General features: G+C 41.6%; 1 protein-coding gene across 1 annotated transcript in view; it reads left to right on the forward strand.

Annotated features, from left to right (window-relative positions):
- PAXBP1 (PAX3 and PAX7 binding protein 1) overlaps positions 1 to 25,616 on the forward strand; it is a 275,602-nt gene that overhangs the window by 125,434 nt on the left and 124,552 nt on the right. Inside the window, exon 12 of the mRNA XM_029603577.1 lies at positions 24,379 to 24,523. Coding sequence (XP_029459437.1) covers positions 24,379 to 24,523 — 145 coding nt within the window. The remainder of the gene's footprint in view (positions 1 to 24,378; positions 24,524 to 25,616) is intronic.

Below are 25,616 nucleotides of genomic sequence, written 5' to 3' on the forward strand. Positions count from 1 at the left end.
TCTGATGCACACCAAGAAACACAAGGACAATCAGTTTTCAATACAGAAATATCAAACAATATAATCCCCCCACCCTTTCCCTACTCTGTATCCCTCCCTCAAGATCAGGATTTACAAAGGCTTGTAGTGTTTGAAAAGATTATAATGTAGAGACATATAACACGGAAGCATGTGAAATTTACTGCAAATTCAATGCGGCAGTGATTGAATGTAACAATCCCTTATGGACAAGAAGTTTTTCCAATGTTTAAACGAGTTATGAGACAACATATTATCCATCTGCATCATGTTATGAAGTAAGTTCTTCCAATGCCAAAATGAAGGAGCCTCCATACCCCGCCACTTGAATAATATCAGCTTTTTCCCCACAGCATACGCTTTTTTTTTTTACAAACAGGTGATTACCTAAACCCCGAATGCTCAAGGAGGGTGGCAGTCAAAGAGCAACACTTTCGGGGTAAAGGGATTCGACAGTCCTAGCAAAGTCTTCAAATCTACAATTTTCCCCCAAAACCACTGGATATGGGGACACGCCCAAAAAGCATGAGATAAATGACCTATGCTAGAAGAGCATTTTTCGCACTGATCAGAGAGAAATTCCAGCCTTGAAAGCCAACTGAGTTGCAAAGGCTCTCCAGAGAAATTTGTATTGCATCTCCCTAAAATACATATTTATTGATATATCTGATAAATGTTTGAAACCGTTGTGAATGATTTGGGAATCTATAATAAAAAAAACCCAAAACAAAAACCAAACTCCTTCATACCAGTGATCCACAGAAATCTAACAACTGTTGAGCTGAATTAATTTTCCAAGAGCTTTGCACAAAAAAGACAAGGACATAGACTGGAAATGCTTGAAAAGAAAAAAAAATCATCAAGTGAAAATCTGAAGTCTTGAGGGAGTCCTGCGGCAAGGACCTAATATAGTAACACAGCTGAAAATAAGCTAAAAAATGGGTGTCATTCAGCTTATATTTCTCCTTTAAACCTTGAAAGGGCAACAACCAACCCTCCTCATCTACAGTATCGTGTGATAATGTGAGACTTAGTTGCCCAGTGATGAAAAATCCCCAGTTGGGTACCAGGGGTAAAATTAAGGTTCCCTCGACTAGGTAAAAAGCGAGTATGTACTTGATGCCTTTAACTGGCAAACTAATCTAGTCCAAGCCCATCATATAGGGGCTAATAGGATACTGTGGGAGTAGGACTTCAGGTGTTTTGCCAGCGAGGCCTGCAGAACATAACATATAAATCCAGTGGAGAGACTAAAACCCTTTCACCATGAAGATCAACAAAAAAAAAGATTTGTGTAGCAGCTATTCCCGTACAATATGTAAATTGCAAGCCAGATTATAGGTTGCAAGATCTGGGACCGCCATGCCCTCTTGATCCCAGTTCTTCACCCAAGCTAAAGGAATTCTTGACTTGTTCCCCTGCCAATTGAATTGTCGAAATAACTTTTCCACAGATAAAATATCCCTACGTTTTACTTGTAAAGAAAGATTTTGGAGGACATACAGCCACTTCAGAAGGGTTATCATCTTAAAGAGAGTGATTTTGCCTCCCAGCAAAAGCGGAAAGTCTTGCCAAGCCTGCAGTTTATCCCTAGAAAGTATCAGCAATGGGGAAACATTCAAATGATAAAGAGCCGATAAATTAGTGGAAATCTGTATACCCAAATACCTTAAATCTCCTGTTGCCCAATGTAAGGGGAAACTATCACCCCATCTTTCCTTAAGAATTTCTGGGAAAGCCGGTGCTGCAGACTTCTCCATGTTTAACCGAAGACCAGAAAAGATCCCACAAACATGAAAAATACCCAATAAGAAATCCAGAGTTAACAGGATCTGTTAGAAAAACTAAAATGTCATCAGCAAATACTGCATATTTAAACATTTGGTGACTGAAATGAGCCCCATGCACGGCTTCGGACATTTGAATGTAAATAAATAATGGTTCTAATGTTAAAAGAAATGAGAGATGGGACATCTTTACCTAGAGAATAAATCAGAGCGCATCCCATTATCTATGATGGATGCTCTCGGTTGGTGATTGCATCCAAGAAAAGACCTTTTAATCCCATAGAGCGAAGGAGAAAGAATATCCCCATTCCATTCTGCCAAACACTTTTTCAGCATCAAAGCTAACAATCAAAAAGGGATCTTCAACTCTCTGACAAAGTTCCATAGCTGTTAATAAAAGTCTGACACTGGTAAGGGAATAGTGTCTACGAACAAAACCCACTTGACCAGAACCAATAAAAGAAGGAAAATCACAGCCAGGCGATCTGCTAAAATCTTTGCAAACAATTTCTTGTAAAAATTTAAAAGAAATCTGTCTATAGGAGGCTGGGGGAAGAGGGTCTTTACCTGATTTAGTTATAAGAGTAATATGAGCTGAATTGACATGAGTTGGGAAAGTTTTAATGGAGATCAGCGTATTAAAAACCCTGCTCAAGGGAGCACAAACAGAATCAGCCAAGATCTTAAAATATTAAGCATTGTACCCATCAGGATGAGGGGCTTTTAGTTGCTTAGCTTGCTGGATGCCAATATTTATTTCGCCTTCACTTGTGGGGTGATTTAACCAATTTAATTGTTCCACAGAGAACTGGGAATCTTTAAGTAGGCACAAAATGCTTCATATTTCTTTTGATCCCAACCTTCTGAGGAGTAGAATTCAGAATAAACCTGCTGAAAACACTTATGAATCTCTGTTGAACTATTAATAATCTGCCCCGAAGAGGATGAGAGAGCTGAGATATAGTTAAATCTCTGATGAGTCTTAATGAGAATAGCCATAATTTTCCCTGCCTTATTGCTAAACTGGTACAACTTAAACTGATGATACACTATACTCTTTTTAGAACACTGATTGGTAAGGGAATTGAGCGCTGCTTGCAAAGCTAAGAAGTGCGCTCTATTGGCATTAGTATTAGAAGATAATAAGGAGCACTTAACACGCTGGAGTTGGCAATTCAAGGCTACCAATCATTTATCAAGAGCCCCCCTCCTCTGAACCAGGTAGGATATAATCTCGCCTTGCAACACAGCTTTGGCAGTGTACCAGAAGAGGATGGGATCATCCACGTGGTTACCATTATGAAACAAAAAATCCTTCCATTCGGAACGTAAAAATTAATGGAATTGCAAGTCATCCATTAAATAATAAGGAAAACGCCAGGTATTCTCAATCTGTCTTGTCACGAAGGACAAGCTGGATCCAAACAGGTGCATGATCAGAAATCAAAATATTATCTGTCAGTATTAGTAATTTTAGAAAAAATTTTACCTACTAGAAAGTAATCAAACCTGGAATAACTGGAATGGGCTCTTGACAAATTTATTTATTTTATTTAAAAGTTTTTATATACCGCAAATTGGGCAGGGACCTGACCGTCCTGGCGGTTTACAATACAACATACATAATTAAAATAACAATACAATCAAAATCATAAAATACATCACATTTACAGCGCTAGCTGATTCCTACAAAAATATATCTATTTACTTTAAAGCAGCAGAGTTGATTCTATTAGAGGTGTATATGAACAATTAACTGATTTTATAAGCAACGGTAAAAGGATAAGTTTTTAGGGATTTTTTTTGAATTCTTTTGTATTTGCTGTTAGTCAAATTTCTTCAGGAATGGAGTTCCAAAGAACTGGGCCTGCATCTGAGAAGGCTCGTTTGCTTGTTAATGCTAAACTTGCTATTTTTACAGATGGTACTTCCAAAATGCATTTGTCCATTGAACAAAGTTGCCTGATTGGTTTGTAGATTCTTAACAGTGAACAGAGCCATACTGTGTTAGTTGTGAATTATTGTGAGAATTTTGTATGTGATATGATATTGGTAACCAGTGAAGTTGTAAAATTGGTGTAATATGGTCCCTATGAGATAAATTAAACAGTATCCGAGCTGTAGTGTTTTGAATAAGTTGAAGTGGATGAATGGTGGATGTGGGTAAACCTAAATACAGAGATTTGTCAGTATTAGTGCTTGAGTGAAATCCCTTTCTGAAGGGTGTAGTGTACTCCACACGTCTACAAATTCAGAGACTCTTCCAAAAAGGAAAAACTGTTACCCAGTTTCCTGTCTCCCCACGTTGTGTGGGGCCTGTCCAGTACAGGATCTCAGACAAGATTAAAATCTCCCCTAAAATGAGACCATATTCCAGATAAGCACTGCATAAAGATTACAAGGGCGTGTGATCCACTTCAGTCACCAAAATTAAATATCTACCATCTTGTGCACTAATATCGCTGCCCCAGCAGGTCTTGTGGTTGCTGAGGTATAATGGACAGTTCCCATCCAATCCCTTCATAGTTTAATATGTTCAAGATCATTTAAATGAGTTTCCTGTAAATAAACAAGGTCTGCAGATTTCTTTTTCAAAGCAGTTAAGATCTTGGTCCTCTTGATAGGAGAATTAATGCCGCAAACATTCCAGGAAAATATCTGGAAATCTTTCCATGTCATTTATCCATCCTCAATCTGGTTTCCTCCTGAAATAAAGGGAAAAAAATACAAAAAGGTGAGGGACCCTCCCAGCATAGGTCCCCACCTTCTGACCAAACATTCACTACCACTAACTCAAAAATACACCAGCAATAATTAATCCTGATACATACCAGAGAAAAGGATACCCCACCCTCTGTTACTTCCCACCTGCCTAATCCTCCAACCCACAAATAGACCCCAATCCCAAAGAACCACATAGAACCAAGAGATCACTCAACGTGCAAATGATCTCACCATCACCACACCCCCCCACCCACCAAATAGTATAAACCAAAAAAGAAAAAACAAGCAAGGTGCACGCGTGCATTACAAATACTATAAAAATAGTGAAAAAAGCAAAAAAAAATTATAAGAAAACCAAAGAAAACTAGGAAGCTCGAACTGTCTTTTCCAAAAACGATATGAAATTTATCCACTCCAAACGTGTCTGGGTTAAGTTCGCCAACGTTTTATAAAAATGAACAAAAAAGGATGGTAAATGCAATGCCAAAATCAATGCTATATCTGTAAATGAATTAGCTGACAATTAAGCATAGTCTGCAAATACATAAGAAAAAAAAATTGTTAGAACTCGCAATTACGGTGCCCATAAAAGTAAATCACCTCCCGTAATGGGAAAGCTGAGGAAAAGTTCAACGGCAGCCCCGCGGCCCAAACTCCTCTGAAGGAACATCCCAGGCTGGGGCACGACATCCATTTTCTCAAGAAAGCGCTGTGCTTCAGCGGGATCAGTAAATCATTTTGTGCCCTCAGAAGTGGTAACTCACAGCTTGGCTGGGTAAACCAACGCGGCCTGAATACCCCGTTCATACGACTTGGTGCACAGTGGGACGAAGGCCTGATGCTGCCCAGAAAGGCTGGCTGAGAAGTCTTGGAAGACTAGCACTTTGGTATTATCAAATTTCAAAGATTTACCCACACGCAAAGCCTGCAAGATTTCCACCTTGTGGGTGTAATTAAATACCTTCGCCATAATTACTCAAGGGTGCTCTGAGGTATCCCTTTTGGGCCCAAGGTGATGGGCTCTCTTGATCCTGAGGGGGCCATGTTTTTTTAAATATTTAGCACTATGGAAATCCAGGTCTTCAGAAAAGATGGTAAGTCGCAGTCCTCTAATGATTCAGGGAGGCCAATGACGCATAAGTTAGATCACCGCGATCTATTTTCAAGTCCTCCAATTTCTTGGATTGATTCAGTAAAGCAGGTTGAAGCAGCGCGATCTCCGTTTTTGTCGTGAAGAAGCCATCTTGTACGTCTGACACTTATTGCTCAATCTCAGCGCAATACTATTCAAAGCCAGCAAAGGACGAAGTAACTTCATCTAATTTGTCAAAGATCTTCATAGCTCGGACTCCAAAGCCTCCACTACAGCTGCTTTTATATCGGCCATCACTGTGCTTGGCAAAGGTGGAAAATCAGAAGACCCAGGCCCTGTGTCGTCCGCCATGATGGAATCAGGCAATTTCGCTTTTTCTTTCTTTCGTAGACATCCTGGACGACATTTATTTATTTTATTTATTGTCGAGTTTTATATACCATCCAGTTTCGCCATCACAACGGTTTACATGTTTCAACTGATAAAGAAATACAAGTTTGGTTCCTATAGAAAGGTGGTTATAGGTACATAAAGGAGTCATGGGTACAATTCAGTGTCATAGATGTTATTGAACATAAGCGTGATAGTGCCATATGTTGGTGAACAGGAGAAGGCATTGTGGAATATGCCCACTCTAACCACTCTCCGGTTTGAGGAAGAGAGAGGGCACCGTTCAAGTCTAATTTGCTGGAAATAATGTGGCGGATGAGGGTGGATTAGGCGATTAATGAGCCGAGAAGGGAAATCATATATTCTCCCCTTAGTGCATCACATGATCTCCCTTGTATTTCTTAATAAAGCCTGTATTAACAGATGTAGGAGCTCTGTCGCAATTCAGTCAGTCCCGTGGTCTAACCGACCCTTCCCTTATTAGTTTGCATGACCCAATTTCCAAACCAGCTCATATATTTAATAGTTCTTCATGCAACCCTGTTCTTTGCAGGGGCCATGTTGATAGCCAGGAATTTTCAGATCTGATAGGGGCAGAAGTCATCTCTTTTCATCCAGATATTGATTCTGGAGTTTGCAGTTTAGAATCTATATTATCTAACACAATTGATACATTTCATCCGAAGAGAAGAGATTTTAAGTCCTAGTCAAAATTTCTTCCATGGTTGACTCCTGCAGTTAAGACACACGAACGCCCGCTCTCCCAGCGCACGCACCGGTGCGTGCGATTCACTATGCAAATTAGGTGGCGCGGTAGAAACAGGGAAAAGGAGGCACTAGGGACACTATTGCGCCCCTAGCGCCTCCTTTTTGACAGGAGCGGCGGCTATCAGTGGGTTTGACAGCCGACGCTCAATTTTGCCGGCGTCTGTTCTCGAGCCCGCTGACAGCTACGGGCTCGGAAACCGATGCCGGCAAAATTGAGCGTCCGGTTTTCGGCCCAACAGCTGCGGGCCGAATTCAAATTTTTTTTTTTTTTTTAACTCTTTGGGACCTCTGACTTAATATTGCCATGATATTAAGTTGGAGGGTGCACAGAAAAGCAGTTTTTACTGCTTTTCTGTGCACTTTCCCAGTGCCGGAAGAAATTAGCGCCGACCTTTGGGTCGGCGCTAATTTCTGAAAGTAAAATGTGCAGCGTGGCTGCACATTTTACTTTCTGTATCCCGTACGCATACCTAATAGGGCCCTCAACATGCATTTGCATGTTGAGGGTGCTATTAGGTGCCGCGGGTTGGACGCGCGTTTTCCTCCCCTTACTGAATAAGGGGTAAGGGAAAACGCGCATCCAATAGCAGGCTAACTGTATCGGCCTGACAGTTACTTCATAGAAGTGAGCATAAGTGGTTTAATCTATGAAATGACGACTCATTAGCTCACTACTAGTCATTATTGAAATCTTATTATTCCTTGGTAATGAGAACAAATGAGAATATTTCTCTAAACTCATTAGAGAAATTGACTACAACCTATGAAGTCTACCCTTGCAGCAATCAATATTGATTACAAGGCCTTCATGTATCATTTTAAATCTAAAGTTTCAAAGATTACTGCTGGTTTCGTAGCAGTAATCCTGCCTGGATCAAACTTCCACTTGGAATGAGTTTGACAATACCTCCATTACTGAGATTACTCAAAACATTTCAAAATTCTTCATACTGCTCATTGAATCCTTGTAGTATACCAGTTCTTAAAACAGCTAAGGACATCCTTGCACCAGTTCTGCATGACTTGGTCAATCTATCTTTACATCAAGGTAAACTTCCAGCTGTATTGAAGAGAGCCGCTGTAAGACCTCTCTTAAAGTGTGACAGTGATCCATCTGATTCTAACAATTACCAATTTCCTCATTGCCGTTTTTGGCAAAACTGATTGAAACTGTAGTCATGACACAACTTACAGATTTCATAGAAGATAAACAAGTTCTTGACCCCACCAGCACGGGTTTAGAAAATTTCCCAATACTGAATATTATCTTTGCTAGATACTTTGCGGAGAGGCCTCAATGCAAGCAACAGCTATCTTTGTTTCCCTAGACATCTCCGTAGCCTTTGACACAGTTGACCAATTCTGTCTTACTGTACCATTTGAGAGAATATGGTATAGCTGGTTCTAGTTTTACAGTTTTTTTTCTCAGTGTAATCAGCGCGGCAAGTTCATTCATTGTTCAAACTGGTCTGATATCATTACAGGGGTTCCGCAAGACTCTGCTTTATCAGCAATGCTTTTCAATCTTTACCTAGCTCCGCTATGTAAAATTCTTGCCAGCCTTTGAGATGGATATGAACTCTATGCTGATGATATCCAGTTCTTTATTCGTGCCTGTCCGTCTTGGTCAGAAACAATTGAGCTTGTACAAATTTTTGTCAACTATTCAGAAATGGCTCTTTTATAATAAACTGGCCCTAAATATTTCCAAAACTCAATTTTTACCAATTTTTCAACATACAATCATTGTATTAGAGAATATAAGCTTTCCTTTGAGCGCCAATATAAAAAATCAATATATTTCTTGACTCCTCTTTAATATTTCATCCACAAGTCAAAGCAGTTACTAAATTGTTTCTACAAGCTACGAGTACTATGTGGCCTAAAACATCTGCTGGACAAGTCTGACTTCTGGACAATTGTGCAGTCTTGTATTCTGCCCCTTGTCTATTACTTGTCGATCATGCTATTGATCTATTGTAAATAAGTACCTCGCCTTAACTTATAATTTTAAAACAGTTACAATTATGTTCCTCTTATTATTATATTTATCAAGTTGATTGTTCCTCTCTTTCCTTCTGTCCTATCCTTCCTTGCTGCTCTTCCCCTGCCCACCTCTCACCACTTTCTTGCCTGCTCCCCTCTCCCCCACCCTGTTCATTGTATTTTCTACCTACTTCAGTTATTTGTAAACCGGCATGATATGCCCTATGAATGTCGGTATATTAAAAGTTTCATAAATAAATAAATACTGTAATTCCATCTACTTAGGATTCCCTGCAAAGATGCTAAAACTGTTGTAGTTACTCTTGAAAGCAGCGACTCACTTAATATCTGGTATCAAGCACAAGGACCATATTACACCAGTTTTAATTGACCTTCACTGGTCTCTAATTATTCAACGGATACAGTATAAGATTGGCACTACAGTTTACAGATTGATTTCTTATCCCTCCTTGGTGCAGTGTACTGCTACATGTGTATTGACCTTTTCATCAGCTGAGGTCTTCCCAAAGAGAGGTCTCTTGGATATTCCATTACTACAGTATGCTTTGTTCAATACAAGGGACTGTTCCTTTTCAGTTGCAACCCCTATTTTCTGGAACTCTTTGCCTGAGGCATTTCACCTGTCAGACAGTTTAAAAACATTTAAGGCTTTGTTGAAAACACTTTTGTTTAAGCAGACCTATTGTTAACCTTGCCTGTCAATTTAGTGTTTAAGAGCAGAGTAACATGTAGGATTTGATATAGAGATTTGTTCTTTGTTATTGTTTTGAGTCTCCACTCTTATGTTTGTTCTTTTGTACATTGCATAGATTTACATTAAGCGATTCACAGATTTTAATAAAGATGGCAAGGCTTTCTCTGTCCCCCCCACCCTAGTTCAGGAAAGGGAAAGATCCCCCAGATAAATTATAAAAGGTGTTACCCTATGGCAAGGCTGTATCTCCCCCCCCCCCTCCCAGTTTAGGAAAGCTGAAAATTCGTAAGGTGGATGTGCTTGTTTGTGCTACTGCTAGGAAGACTACAATTCTTGTGAAAAGGGGGCTTGCTTCTCAAGGATGCTCAGAATAGGAAAATGGAGGTTGTACTTAAACAAGTTTCTGAGGTTGTTGGTTTGGTGCTGCAGGCTGTGCACCGGTGTTGTTGCTAGGGCAGAATTAAGTTTGTCTCATTACATCATAAGAAATTCCTTGGAATGTGGGGGGATGGTCTTAGAGGATGCATCTCTGGAACCAGGGGCATCCTTTTTGGCGGATGGCTCATATGATCTTATCTGGGCTTTAGATAGGAATATGGCTTCCATTGTAGCTGTCCATTTTTTTTTTTTTTTTTACTGTCAGTACTTAAGTGGTCAGATTCAATTTCCAAGACAAGGTGGGCCAAATGTTCATTCAAGAGAAACCTTTTTGGAGAACATCTACAAAGTTGGTGAAACTATGGGGGGAATTGAGTTCTCTGTCAGGATTGACAATTTACCCTGCACTTTTTGTACTATGTGATATTGCCTCAAAGTGCAGTTTGCTCTGGCATGTACTTTTGGGAATTGAAATATCCCAGATAAACTCGAACACAACCAACTCCACCTAGGAACCACTGTAGGAATTCCAAGCATGTGATACTGGGAATGACAGCGGGTGGCCAGTGATCTAGACCCGTTAATAGGTTCCAGTTTTTTTGGAACTCCAAGATGGAGTCTTAGGGAAATGTCCAGAAGTTTCCAGACTTTCCAGTGAAGGTGTAAGAGGCCAAACTCTGGAAAAGGCTAGGTAGGTGGTTGTCGGCCTTTCACCAGAAAATGGATCAACGTTACTTTGGATTAGTGGATCTTAGGAATCTTCAGGGACTCCACGCTCTAGAGTGTTCTCGTTCTATTTCAGATGCTTTATGGTTTCTTCTTGTGACCCCTTTCAGAAAAGGAAGTAGTACAGATGATGCTTTTGCATCCAAGTCTGTACTCCATTTTCTTTGGGGTAACTAAGAAGGATCTGTAGCAGGTCGAAAAGACTCAGAGGTGTTCCACCTCAGAATGGAGACTCCGAAGTTATTTATAGTAGCACTACAAGGAGAATTTTTAATGTAGTTAGCTCTGATGAAGGCATATCTACATTTCCTGACAGAACATCTTCAGAATTCTTTGTTTTGTTGTGATGGAAGAGTACGTTCTGTGTAAAGTTCTCGCTTTCAGGTTGTCAATGGCTCCAGGAACTTTTTCCAAAGTGAAGGCTGTAGTGGCAGTGGCCGTGTGTAGATACAGTATTTTGGTGCATTCATGTTTGGATGATTGGTTGATCTGAGCAAAGTCGGCCCAGGAAAGCGAATTAGTGATGGCCAGAGTGATGCACTTATTGCAGGATCCGGACTGAGCATCTTATTACCCCCTCAATCCTTGGAGCACCTGGGGGTTCGGTTAGACACCTGGGAAGGCAAGATCTGGTGACAGATGTTAAGGATCCTTGAAGAGGGCCTTACTTGAAGTGATCTCCTCACTCCCAGATGTATTCCATAAGGCTCCCTCTGACATCGTAAGCCAGACAGCATTTTGCTTTGGAAACTGGTATGCTGGAAGTGGGAGTGGATCATAAATCTTGAATCTTCTATTTGGATAAAAGGGACCTTAGATATTCTCTGAGGCTGGGGTGTTCACTGTCAAGACCTTACGGCTCAAGGAACCTGAAAGAAACCAATTGGTTGAAAAACAGAGCGATAAGTAAGGCATGCCTTCAATTTGCTCCCATTCTTGAGAGTCTAGCGGTCAAGATATTGTTACCAGTGCTACAGCAGTCGCATGTTGAGTGTTCCTGAGGAGGGACCAGGTGTTTACATGTGGTGGAAGAGGTAGATCTGCTGTTAGATCAGGTGGCAAAATACCATATTTTTCGCTCCATAAGACGCACCTAGGATTCAGAGGGGGGGGGGGGGGAAATTGGTATGCTAAACCGTCTCTGTTCCCAGGCATCTGTGTGTCTTATGGAACAAATTAGGGGAGTGCATAATTTTCCCAATCCTTTAAATTTAATTAACTACAACCCCCAACCCTCCTGACCCCCCCCCCCCCCCAGACCTGCCAAAAGTCCCTTGTGGTCCAGCGGGGGTCCGGGAGCGATCTCCTGCACTTGGGCCGTCGGCTGCCAGTAATCAAAATGGCGCTGAAGGCCCTTTGCCCTTACTATGTCATGGGCTACCGGTGCCATTGATCGGCCCCTGTGACATAGTAAGGGCAAAGGGCCGTCGGCGCCATTTTGATTACTGGCAGCCGACGGCCCAAATGCAGGAGATCGCTCCCGGACCCCCGCTGGACCACCAGGGACTTTTGGCAGGTCTTGGAGGGGGTCAGGAGGGTGGGGGGGTTGTAGTTAGTTTCTTAGGTTTTTTTTTGGTTTTTTTTTCGCTCCATAAGATGCACAGACATTTTCCCCCCACTTTTGGGGGGAAAAAAGTGCATCTTATGGAGCGAAAAATATGGTATGTGAAAGGGTTCTTTGCTGCTCTTATAGCAGAAGTAGAGGATGCATAAGCAGTCTTCCCAGAGAACAGTCTGTCCCAGGAGGTGTTCTCTCAGGTTGTGTCAAAATGTGGAGAAACCCAGAAGCAGTTCTGTAATTAGTGAGGCAACCACCTTAGCTGGCAAAATTTTGGGGTGGCTGCAAGTGCCCACCGCCCCCAAAATAACCACCCTCTGCAGCAGCCGTCTCACTCTGCATCCATATGCAAAATGCCTGCATGCAAAAAGAAGACACCAGAAGCTCCCCGTGATGATGTGCCCCACAGGGAACCCAAGCCCCTAGGGCAGGAAGAAAACACTAGCAATGGCACCAAATAATGACTTGCCCATGGGAATCCAGGCCCCGCAGCACGGGATTATGTTGTGCCCATGGAATTCCCACTCCTTCTGGCATGAAGAAAGAAGGTACCTGGTGGGGTGGAGTGTAAGGGAAAAGGAAGTAATTGGGTGGGGTGTAAGGGAAAAGGAGAGGGGCTGAGACAGAGGGAATGACTTGTGGGGGGGGGGATAAGTGAGTAAAAGGGTTGGAAGGGAAGGAGGGAGTGAAGGGAGGCAGTAAGTGTGTAAGTGAGAGGGGATGAAAGGGGTAGTGGAATGCGTGGATGGAAGGCGGGAGAGTGAGCGTATGAGAGAATGAACACGTGTTAGAAAGTGTGTGTATATGAGAACGAGTGGACAAAGTTTGTGTGTAGCCCTCTTTCCCCCATTTATCCAGGACAATTTTAAGGAGACTGGAAATCAAAAGTTCCCAGGTATGGAAAGCTGGGACATTTTTTGCCCTCCTTAGTTTTAATTAGATGGGAAACTTTGTTCTGGGAGTGAAGCACACACATCCTCAACCTAAAATCTGAGCTTAGTATTGAAGGAATTTGGCCTTCTTTCATATTGAGCCTTATAGGGTAATATTTCTTTAAATCTTGTTGAACTCAGTCTCCTTGGTGGCCTTTAGTAACTTTATATTAATTTTAAAACAATGTATATATCCTCTATAGTAGAAGAGCAATTCTAGATGGTTTACAGTGAAACATATATAATTGTACTGTCTCTCACCAAAATTTTTGCTTGTTCTTCCCAAATACTTCAAATCCCTCTTCACCTGTATACAGTACTTATTTCAAATCCTTCAGGTGTAAATATTCCTTATTCTGAGTTTTTCTGCATCTAATAAAAACTTTAATCCAGTGATATTCAATCTGCCATAAGATGAGCAATGTTAACAGCAAGCCAAGGCTCAGAGCCACATTCATATGAATTACCTTTTCCCACTTTAAAATATACGTATTAGCATCATTTGATTCTGTGATTTAAAAAATTATAAACGGTGCATTAAGGGTCCTTAATAGCCACAGGCAGAGCATCATAAATTTTACAAAATACTCTATTTGTCGAGTTTTTTATATCATCATCTTGCCAGCAATGACGTGACCAAAATTGCATCCTAAAATATTCACTGGAAACACTTTATATTGGTTACTATCATCATATAATGAAATGAAATCCCATTAAGAGCAGAGCTCTTGTACTGTAACACTTCCAATAGAATAAAGGCTTTAATTCGATTCCTGTGAGATTGTGTACAGTAAATAAGTGAATTTTAAAGGAAAGCCATCCTCTTCATCCATCCAGACCAGTCCAGATGCATGGGTTATGCTCCCAACCAGGAGCTAGAGATTAATGGCTTTGCTTACATCACCCTATATAAGCTCCCGTGCTGATCTCAGCTAGTATTCTTTGTCTCCAGTATCCTGTGCTGTGGCTAAGGCCTGGTTAGGCTGCATGAAAAAGATATGGAATTGAAGGGCTGTTTCTGTGGTGAAATACTTTTGCTTGCTCCCTCAGTTGAGCATAGCCTTAGACAAATGGGCTTCAGGGATCTGGTTTGGGCTCCAGATTTTGATCTGTGATTGTCTTCCCCATTCTGCCTTCTATCTTGGTGGTGGCTTTTGATCATTTTAAAGGAAAGGGTATCTCTGTGCCCAATACTCTCCCTTTTCTCAGGGTAGTGTTTCACTTCTGTTGGACTTGGGATTTTCTCACTTATGATGGAGAAGAAATTGGGTGATGTAGGCCAGGGCAGGGATGGCCATCCTCAACATTTAACCCAATGTTCTCTTTGCCACCCACAAATCCCAGATCGATGCTAACCTCAACCTTATGGCAACAGGGTTTTTGCCTTCAAGTCCCAAAACCAATCAGCTTGATTATTCCCATTACAAGACCTCTGGGGTTTGACCTGGACCAAATTTTGGTTCCTGAGGAAGATACTTGTCTACTATCATCGGGGCGAAGAGCACAACAAGCAGTAGAGAAAATCAGATATTGTGAGAAGTTATTTCTCCAATCTATTTCCTCAGGTACCATCTCCATCTTTTCCACTGGCATAGCCCATTGTTCAACCAGTTGAAAAGATGCCAGGTGCACCACCTCTGCCTACTTCTCCATCAACATCTTTAATGCCAGTCTTACCTCTGCATGAAGAATTACCTCCCCTTACTGGACCATCAGAGGAACATTCACCTCCTCGTTCTCCACTGTCATACTCACTTCAGAAGAACATTCACCAGGGGAGTCCCCAAGCAGTTCCACGGGTTTGCTGTAAACCCCCCCCCCCCCCCGAAGAACTGCCGGAACACACATCACCATCGGAGTACTGCACTCACCCTAGAAGTGAGAAAAGTACAAGAACATGTATGGAGGTCATGGGACCGCTGAAAATATTGGACATACCAGCAAAGCTTTCTACTCTACTGTCTCACAATGTACTCAGTATGGTGTTGAAGAAATGCGAGAGACCTTTTTCAGGACCAGTAACAGAAAGGTAGATTTAAAATTTTGTTTGGAAAGAATCCTCTGGATACGGAGTGATACAACTACCACATAATTCGGTAGTAGTTGAATCAGCAGTAAAAAAAAAAAAAAGCAAAAAAGGCAAGATTACATTCAAACACACCACCAGGTAAAGACCACAAATTACTTGACTTCAGCAAAAATGTTTTCCAGGGCTCCATGCTGAAGACACGAATTAAAAATCACCAATTTTACATGGTCCAGTATTTGTATGATTGTGTACAAAATCTTAAAACCATATATTGTATCAGAATCCGGTGAGCAGATTATACCTTAACCTTTTTTATGATTTGAAGGAAGATCTGCAGTACCTACTCCGCTCAGTCTACGAGGGTTTCAACACTACAGCTAGAATATCGACAACTTCTGTAGGTGCTAGAAGAATGGCCTGGCTATGCACAAGCGGCGTAACCCTTTTTTTAAGGTATTATCTATTTGGTGATAAATTGAGGGAAACAGTTGCTTAACTAAAAGAGCAGAATGTGGCGGTCCAATACTCTCAACGTAAAGGAGGCAGTAACCGATGTTTCTTCTCTGTTTAAACGTCCATGTTACCTTTTGACAATACCGGGCATACCAACCCTACCACCTGCTAGTATACAGACAGCACCAGCAATCCACTCAACAAATCGATCGTCAACTCAATCGCATGTAAAAATCTGTTGCAACCTCCCTCAAAACAGCAAGGATTTTAACCAGTCCAAAGTCACAGCTGCAAACACCTGTCGGGGGCAGAATTCAGGGCTTCTACAATCCTGGATAAAGATAACCATGGACTAATGGGTCCTGAAAATTATTTGCACAGGTTACTATCTCAATTTTCAGCACCAACCAAACTTACCCTACCTAGCACTTCTGCCCATGTAATCCGACCATATAACAACTCTAAAGCAAAACGGAGAGCACTAAAGCATCTGCATCGAGAAAATTTCAAAATGACATCCCTGGGTACCATATTATCCTTCATCCAACCCAATGACCTCAAGGATGCATACAATACCGATCCACACATCCTGTTGGTGCCTCCTCTGTTTGAGTTGGAAAAATTCACTACCAATATAAAGTTCTCCCATTTGGACTCTCATTTACCCTGAGATTCTTCACAAAATGTCTAGCAGTGGCTGTGGCACATCTTTGTTGTATTGGGATACACCTCTTTCCTTTCCTCGATGATTGGTTAATAGTGGCTCCAGATGAACACACGTTACATAAACACACAAAGGCAACAATTCACTGCCTAGAGGATTTGAGGTTTCTCATCAACTATGAAAAATTGGTGCTCAAACCAACACAACTCCTCCAATTCATAGTTGCACAAATAGACTCCATCAGATCCAAAGCATTCATAAATAAGCGTGAGAGTAGCTTGCTTGTTGCGGCAGTTACTACCCTGAACCAGTTAAGCCTGATACTTCACTTTGAATACATATACAGCACAGCTCACTGCTTCAACGGCAGGGGGGAATGAAGATAAGAGGATTTACATTCAGGCTTCTACCAACTAGGATTGAATTGCATAGTCTGGGAAAACAAATAAGCATGGGAGTAGCTTGCTTGTTGCAACGGTTACTACCCCGAACCAGTACTTCACTTTGAATACATATACAGCGCATCTCACTGCTTCAATGGCAGGGGGTGAATGAAGAAAAGAGGATTTATATTAAGACAACCAACAAGGACTAAATTGCACAGGCTGGGTAAACAAGCGTGGAGTAGCTTGCTTATTGTGGCGGTTACTACCCCTAACCAATTAGGCTTGATACTTCACTTTTATGCAGCTCCAGCACTGCTCGCTACATCAGTGGCAGGGGTGGAAGGAAAATTAGAACCAAAAAGTTACCAGTAAGGGCCCTGACCTCAGTGGTCATAGTAACAGATAAGTATGAGAAAAATAACTGTGAAAGCTTGCTGGGCAGACTGGATGGGCTGTATGGTCTTCTGTCGTCACTTCTGTTTCTATGTTTATCTCCCTTACAAAAGGGCTCTAAAGCTTCAAATCATAGGGAAAAGACTGCTACAATGTAAATCAATGGTGGTACGCTCTCTTCTAATGATACTCTCATATGGCAGCTGCTATATATGTAGTTGCCTTAACAAGACTCTATATGCGCCACTTGCAGTGGGGCCTAAAAAGCCAGTCGTGCCAATTTCTTCAACCACTATCAACACAAGTTCAAATAACTCAGTGGCACAAGACACAAACTGGTAACTTTAAAGAAATATATTGGAATAGAGTTGTTCATTACACCCACTTCCATACCAGCTGATCCTATCAGATGCTTCTATACTGGGGTAGGGAGCTCACATCCTCTGGTACAAAACACAGGGCCTTAAGGCATTCAAACACCTTATCTAGGGAACGGCCTTGATTATCTATACAGACAACCAGGTTGCCATGTTCTATATCAACAAACAGGGAGGCACAGGTTCATGGCCTCTGAGCAAAGAAGCCTTACAAATATGGAACTGGGCTATTCCAGGCCAAGATATCTCCACAAGCTGCATATTTACCAGGGATTGCTAATGTGGAGGCGGACTGCCTTAGGATATTTCGCCTGCACGAATGGTCTCTAGCCCAGGCCGTAGCTGATGACTTATTAACTTTGATGGAGGTCAACCCTGGATAGACCTCTTCACCATGGAGAACAACAAAGAGGTCCAATGGTTCTGTTCAATTCGACCAAGCCTCCGCTGAGGAGTACCAGATGAGTTGCTATTATCCCAGTAGAAAAGGCTTCCTCTATGCAATTCCTCCTCTGCTACTAATTTCCAAGACAGTGCAGAAATGTGTAAGGGATCAGGCCAAAATGATTCTCATTGCCCCGGTGTGACCAAGGTATGCGTATCTAATACAGTACTCAGCCTTTTCTCTGCAACACCTCAGGAACAGCCCAGAACTTTTGATGCAGGAAGAGGGTCTGTCCTTCACCTGTTACATGCCAACCTAAATCCAACAGCATGGCTGTTGAACACGAGGCTTTAGTACACGGAAACCTTCCAGATTCCATCCAAGATGTTATTTTGTCTACAAGAAAACCATCCATTCACGTAATTACGCATTTGTGGCATCACTACTCCACTTGGTACATGCAGCATTCTCTAGCCCCATTCACTTTTATCTATACCATCTCTTTCGCGATCTAGCAACCACTTCTGTAAGAGTACACATAAGTGCCATAGCAGCTTAACATAACCAAGAGAACGGAGCTCCAATTTCCTTACATCTAATTTCCCACTTTATGAGTGAACTTCTACACCTGTGACCACCAGCTGAACATCCCCCAGTTCCTTGGGGCATCAACATAGTCATAACTTCTATCATGAAACCTCCCGTTTGAGCTGTTGGATTCGATCTCGCTGAAATTCCTCACTTGAAAAGAGAGCTGCTTGGTTGCAATAACCTCTGCACGAACAATAAGCGAACCTCAAGCCTTAGTTTGTTTTTCACCCTATCTTCAGTTCTTCCATGATAAGGTAGCATTTCATCCATATCCAAAGTTCTTACCAAAAGTGGTTTCACCATTCCACTTGAATCAAACCATTTCACCATTCACATTTTTCCTGAAACCACATAAAAATGAAAGGGAAAAACTACTTCACACTCATTTGTAAAAGAGCTCTAGTTTATTATAAAAGAACTCAAGCACATTGGAAGAAACTCAGTTTGTTTCCTATGACCCAAACAGGCTGGGAAACCCAGTATCAAAACGAACACTTGATAGAGCTGTTTAAAATCATGAGCGGTCTAGAACAGGTAGATGTGAATCGGTTATTTACACTTTCGGATAATAGGCTAGGGGGCACTCCATGAAGTTAGCATGTAGCACATTTAAAACTAATCGGAGAAAGTTCTTTTTCACTCAACGCACAATTAAACTCTGGAATTTGATGCCAGAGGATGTGGTTAGTGCAGTTAGTATATCTGTGTTTAAAAAAGGATTGGATAAGTTCTTGGAGAAGTCCATTACCTGCTATTAATTAAGTTGACTTAGAAATTAACCACTGCTATTACTAGCAACGGTAACATGAAATACTTTGTTTTTGGGTACTTGCCAGGTTCTTATGGCCTGAATTGGCCACTGTTGGAAACAGGATGCTAGGCTTGATGGACCCTTGGTCTGACCCAGTATTGCATGTTCTTATGTTCTTACTTTCTAACTGGATCATGGCCTGCATAAAATACTATTAGGCTGCAAGCTCCCTCCACCTTTCAAATCCAGTAAGGGCACATCAGGTGAGAGCCACAGCAACATCAATTGTTCACTTGAGCAACATTGCCATAGAAGACATATGCAAAGCTGCCACCTGGTCATCTGTTCACACTTTCACCTGCGATAGCAGCTAGTAGTTCATTGGAAGCAGCAATTCTCAATTGCACCACCTCATCTTAGTAGGCTATCCATGAAGGAGTCCAGATTGCAAATAAAAACAAAAACAAATAGAAGGAACGTTTCAACATTATGGCAACCTTTAGCTTGGGACTCCCCATTGAGCATGGCTAATTCAGCCTGCTTATTAACAGAAAAGAGCAAGTTTTGCTTACCGTAAACTGTTTTCAGTAGATAGGGTGAATTAGCAATGCAAAACTCGCTCTTCCTCCCTGAACAGCAACAACTGATTAAATCTACTTGCTTTTTCATCAACTGAAGAGAGTTCTGGAACCTACAATCATGTGGGAATGCCCATGCATTCTCTGTATACAAAAGCTTTAACTGATTTTGAGCTCTACATCATGCCTCCAGATGACATCACCCCCGTTGAGCATGGCTAATTCATCCTGCTATCTATGAAAAACGAAGTTTACGGTAAGCAAAACGTACTCTAATTGTGCATTGAGTGTGAGAATTTTCTCCGATTTGTTTTAAATGTGCTGCTTGCTAACTTCATGGGGTGTCGTGTGTCCCGTCCCCGTCCCCCCCCCCCCCCCCCCCCGCCCGATTCTCCCATTAGTGTACTAGATAGGTTTTTCAACATTTATCTGTAAGTTTACTTTTATTGTCGGCACCTCCCTGGAGCCCTTTTTAAATATCAGAGGCCACCTTCCAGTCTTCATTTACAATGGACGATTTGAATGATAGATTACACATTTTTATTAATAGGTCTGAAATTTCACCCTGGGGTGTAATAACCATCTGGTCCAGATGATTTGCTACTCTTCAGTTTGTGAATTTGGACTACTACATCTTCCAGGTTCACCATGATTTGGTTCAGTTCATCCGAAACATAAATCTCAAAAGCAGTCTCTAGAACCGGTATCTCTCCAACATCCTCATTAGCAAACACAGAAAAAGAATTTGGTCTTTCTACAATGGCCTTATCTTCACCAAGTGCCCAACCGACTTTCGCAGGTTTCCTGCTTCAGGTATATTTTAAAAGTTTGAGTTTTTGCTTCTATGGCCAACTTCATTTCAAATTCTCTTAACTTGTCCTATCACTGTTTTTACATTTAACTTGCCAATGCTTATGCCTCTTCCTATTTTCTTTAGATGGATCTTTCTTCCAGATTTTGAAGGAAGTTTTTTTTAGCTAAAATAGTCTTTCACCTCACCTTTTAACTATGCCGGTAATTGTTTGGCCTTCCTCCTTTCTTAATAGTTTATAGTTGATTACTTTTTTATATACCGACATCTCGGGAATCCATCACATCGTTTTACAATGAGCAATATAAAACATAGAAATAAAATACTCAGTACAATCATAAGAGGTTAAAAAGCAATGCTTAATTCTAAAACAGTGCTAATATGTGGAATACATCTGGACTGCGCTTCTAAGATGGTATTTTTAAATAATGTTTATGCCTGTTGTCACTCTTAACCTTTGCAGCTGCACTTTTCAATTTTTCCTACTTTCCTCATTTTATCAAAGTTTCCCTTTTGAAAGATTAGTTAAGAGCTGTAGATTTACATATTGTCCCCTTCCAGTCATTAGTTCAGATTTGATCACTGTTGCCAAGTGGCCACTCCACCATTACCTCTCTCTCCAAATTCTGCATTCCACTAAGAATTAGATCTAAAATAGCTCCCTCTCTCATTGGTTCCTGAACCAATTGCTCCATGGAGCAGTCATTTATTTCATCCTGCGGCACTTCTCCATCGCCATGGGAACAGAAGAGAAGAAAAAAATATCACCTGTAACTGAAAAAGGAAAAAAAAACTGCAATGTGAGGGAGAGACCCGATCGGAAGCCCTGCCCCTCCCCCCCGATATCACCAGGGGCAGCTCCGACCGTTGAAAGGCGCCCTGCCACCGGTGCCCTCGAACTGGCAGCCCACCCACCAACTTTCGGCGCCCTGCAGCACCTCTCCATCGCCATGGGAACAGAAGAGAAGAAATAAATATCACCTGAAACTGAAAAAGGAAAAAAAACAGAACTGCAATGTGAGGGAGAGACCCGATCGGAAGCCCCGCCCCTCCCCCCGACGTCACCAGGGGCAGCTCAGACCGTTGAAATGCGCCCTGCCACCAGGCGCCGCGCATCGCGCACCAAAGGGGCCCGCCCCTTTGTGCACCCCTTAGTGCAAACTGTAGTGCAAATGCCAGTTAATATCTTTGCAATTGAATATCTCTCCTTTGTTTAATATACTTCCTGTTATCCCTTTTTGCTCAATTGTTAAAAATCCTGCATTTTGAGCTTTTGTAAACCGTTGTGATGGCTTTACTGAATGACGGTATATAAAACTCATTAAATAAATAAATCCAGGAACTTTACCTCTCTAGCCTGTCTTGATGAAACATTTACCCAGTCAATATTGGGGTAACTAAAATCTCCCGTTATTACTGCACTGCCAAATTGGTTAGCTTCCCTGAGTTCTCTTAGCAGTTCATCATCTGTCTCATCGTTTTGGCCATGTGGATTGTGGTATGCTCTTATCGCTATACTCCTACCCAACACACATGGGATTTCTACCCATAAAGATTCTACTGTGCATTTAGTTGCTTGTATGATTTATATCCCATACATAAAGCACCACACCCTCACCAAGTTGATCCTCCTTATTGTGATATAATTTGTACCCTGGTATAGCACTTTTCATTGGTTATCTTCCTACCAGGTATCTGAGATACCAATTATGTTTATCTCATCATTCACTGCTATATACTCTTAACTCTCCTATCTTCTTAAACTTATAGCATTGGCATACAAACATTTCAAACTGTTTTTTGTTTGTCTTAACAACCTGCTTCTCAGTTGATAGAGATAATTTGGAATTCTTTAGGTTAGATGATTCTTTATAGGCACATGGACGACTACTGCTTTTATTGGAACCTCTCTGTTGAGATGCCCTAACTCTCCTGTTTCATTAGTATCCTTTGAAGATACCTCCCTCTAACCAAGAGCTTCTGAGCGACTGTCTGCTTTCCCCCTTGTTCTAGTTTAAAAGCTGCTCTGTCTCCTTTTTAAAGGTTAGCACCAGCAGCCTGTTTCTACCCCGATTAAGGTGGAGCCTGTCCTTTTGGGATACTTCCTCTTCCACAAAAGATTGCCCATTTCCTTACAAAAATTAATCCCTTTTCCCTGCACCATCATTTCATCAACACATTGAGACTCTGGAGCTCTGCCTGCCTCTGGGGACCTGCGTATGGACAGGGAACATTTCAGAGAATGCTACCCTGGAAGTTCTGGATTTCATCTTTTTACTTAAAAGCCTAAATTTGGCTTCCAGAATCTCCTTCCTATGTTTTCCTATGTCTGTGCCCACATGTACCATGACAACCGGCTCCTCCCCAGCACTGTCTAAAATCCTATCTAGGTGATGCGCAAAGTCCTCCACCTTCTCACCAGGCAGGCAAATTACCAGGCAGCGCAAAGTCCGCCACCTTCTCACCAGGCAGGCAAATTACCAAGCAGTACTCACATCCACCAGCCACTCAGCTATCTACTTTCCTAATAATCAAATCACCAACTATGATGGTTGATATAACCCTTCTCTCTTGGGCAGTAGTCCTGGGAGACTCTCCTTGGTGCGAGAAGACAGCACATCATCTGGAGAGCAAGTCCTTGCTACTGGATCACTTGCTGCTATACTAGAGTGATGCTGTCTGATCAGGAGACCTTCCTGATCCAAGACAACACCAGGGCTGCCAGACTGGAGTTGGCACTTGGCTACTAGGTCCCTGAAGGTCTCATCTATATACCCCTGCTTGCCTCGGCTCCTCCAGATCTGCCACTCTAGCTTCCAGAGATCAAACTCGTTCTCTAAGAGCCAGGAGCTCGTTGCACCGGATGCACATATACAACCTCTCATTGGCGGGTACAAAATCACAAATGTGACACCTGATGCAAAAGACAGGAAGGCCCCCCTCTTGCTGCTGGACTGCTGCCTTCATCTTAATTTTGTTGAGTTCTTAGTTAAGTTTCGGTTGCTACAGGAATGGGAATGTGCACAATTAGTCCTGTAAATTTATTGTTGTATTCACTATTTATCCGGTAGAGACTTGCAAGGGGATAATTAAATTCTCAATAAGGGGTGGTACAATAGTTTGATTTAGATAAGAACCTGATTGATTTTTAATGAGAGAGTGTCTCTTGCCTATAAATCAGATATAAGCTAAGGATGGGTGGGAGGGAGGGAATGACAGACACTAAAACTAACTCCCTCTGGCTTGCTTTTTATCTCAGATACACACACACTAAAGAATATACCCCACTATTTCACCTCTCCCCAAACTTTTAAGCCCTAAGATTCCCCAAAGCAGTACTTACCAATCCTCTTCAGCCACCAGCAAGATGATGATCTCCTCTCAGTGCTCCCACTGGATTGTATAAGAATTATCTTATTCCTGGGTTAAGGACCATGCAGTAAAGTTTTTTGGCTGCACCAGTTTTGGTTGTGGTGATTTGGAATCCAAAACCAAACAGTTGCCTTTAGTTGTCTTAGCTTTGGTGTAGGATACTGAAGGCTGCAGTAGACCTCTGTAAGAGGAATGGTTAGTATTGCGCTTTTTTTTTTTCCTGTCAGCAAGGGAATATAACACTCATCTGTACTGGACTGGCAGGACTAAAGGAAAGGAAATTAACAGGTAAGCTTAAAATTTCACCATAGATACATGAAATTTGGAGGTATACTTTCATTGTATTTTTATTTGATATGGTACTTATTTGGACAGCTCATCTGTTTTTCATAAGTATTCTACAGTTATTTGTTACTTAAGGACATTGACAGGGCAAAGATGTGTCTGGCACTTTTCATGTTGGCTCTAATGTACAAAATGTTTATAAAAATAATTATGCAAAAATTTTTTTAGGCCAAATGCCGTGACTTTGAAAGTATGTTGTGGTTTGAATCGTTGCTATTTTATGGGTGTGAAGAAAAAGAGCAGGATAACACTGATGTGGACATTGCACTATTACCTACCATTGTAGAAAAAGTGATTCTCCCTAAAGTAGCAGGTATGTTGCATGGACTTGCATTGTTATACTCCCTTGACATGGCCTGCATTTGAAGACATTTTAAATTCAAGTATGTTTGTAAGAGACAGCTGTTTTGTTTACATTTGTAAACCGCTTTCCAGATTTAAAACAAAACGCTGACAGTGGTGTGCGGTCATAAATACATTAATATGCAACATATTAAAATCATAAAACAAAATAAACCAGTATTACAGACAAATTACAAATTGTGCTCAAGGATCTGAGTTTCTCTTCCCTTTGCTTTGTGCTTGTGGGGTAAAAGAGAATCACGTATTGTAATAATGCTGATATAGTGCCACTCCCTTGAAGGATAGTGCTTGTCCTATAGACGATAGAGGGCTGTGTGGAGAAATAGTAGGAAAAATGCAGAAAACACAATTTGAAAGCTGTGCTTTAGATTATCACCTTGCCAAGCTTCTGTTTCTCTGGCTTTTCTACCTTCATTATCAGGCCTTCATACGAGAGGTGATGAGCAAATGGGGTTTCCTTATCGTTCCCAAACCAATCCAGACACTTGGGCTTTTCTCTCCTTCCAGCAGATGGAGACAGAGAAGAATAGCTTTGCTGCACTCTTGGTACTTAGACTACTGTGCCACCTGCAATCCTTCAGTATTCTCCGTCTCCAGCAGGTGACAGAGATGTCTAACTTGCAGTCAGACTTTTTGGTCTGAAGAAATTGCTCCCAGTGTGTTAGGTCCAGTTTTAGGCTAACCCCCTAGTGAAGTAGGGGTGAACAGGGCAATGGTGGCCCTTCTTTAGCTTCAGCCTGATTCTCCAGGAAGGTTTGATAACCAGAGAGGCTGGCTCCCTCATACCCTGCTCTATCTCTCCTCTTTGGTCCAGCTACACGATGCCTCATGGAACAGATCTTCAGGGAAGTACTATTTTTCCTTTCATTTTTGGGGCACTCTTTAAATAATTAAAAAAAAAAAAAAAAAAAGACACAAGGCAGTGCTGGGAGCAGCTTGGTGCCACTGAAGCAGGGCAGCAGGAGTTTTTGGCATAGTTTGTGCTGGGCGGCTTGTTTCGACTCTTTGAACTGCACAGAGGGTGAAGACTTCTTTATATATAA

This window comes from Rhinatrema bivittatum, chromosome 5 (assembly GCF_901001135.1).
Source record: "Rhinatrema bivittatum chromosome 5, aRhiBiv1.1, whole genome shotgun sequence".
NCBI classification, from domain to species: domain Eukaryota; kingdom Metazoa; phylum Chordata; class Amphibia; order Gymnophiona; family Rhinatrematidae; genus Rhinatrema; species Rhinatrema bivittatum.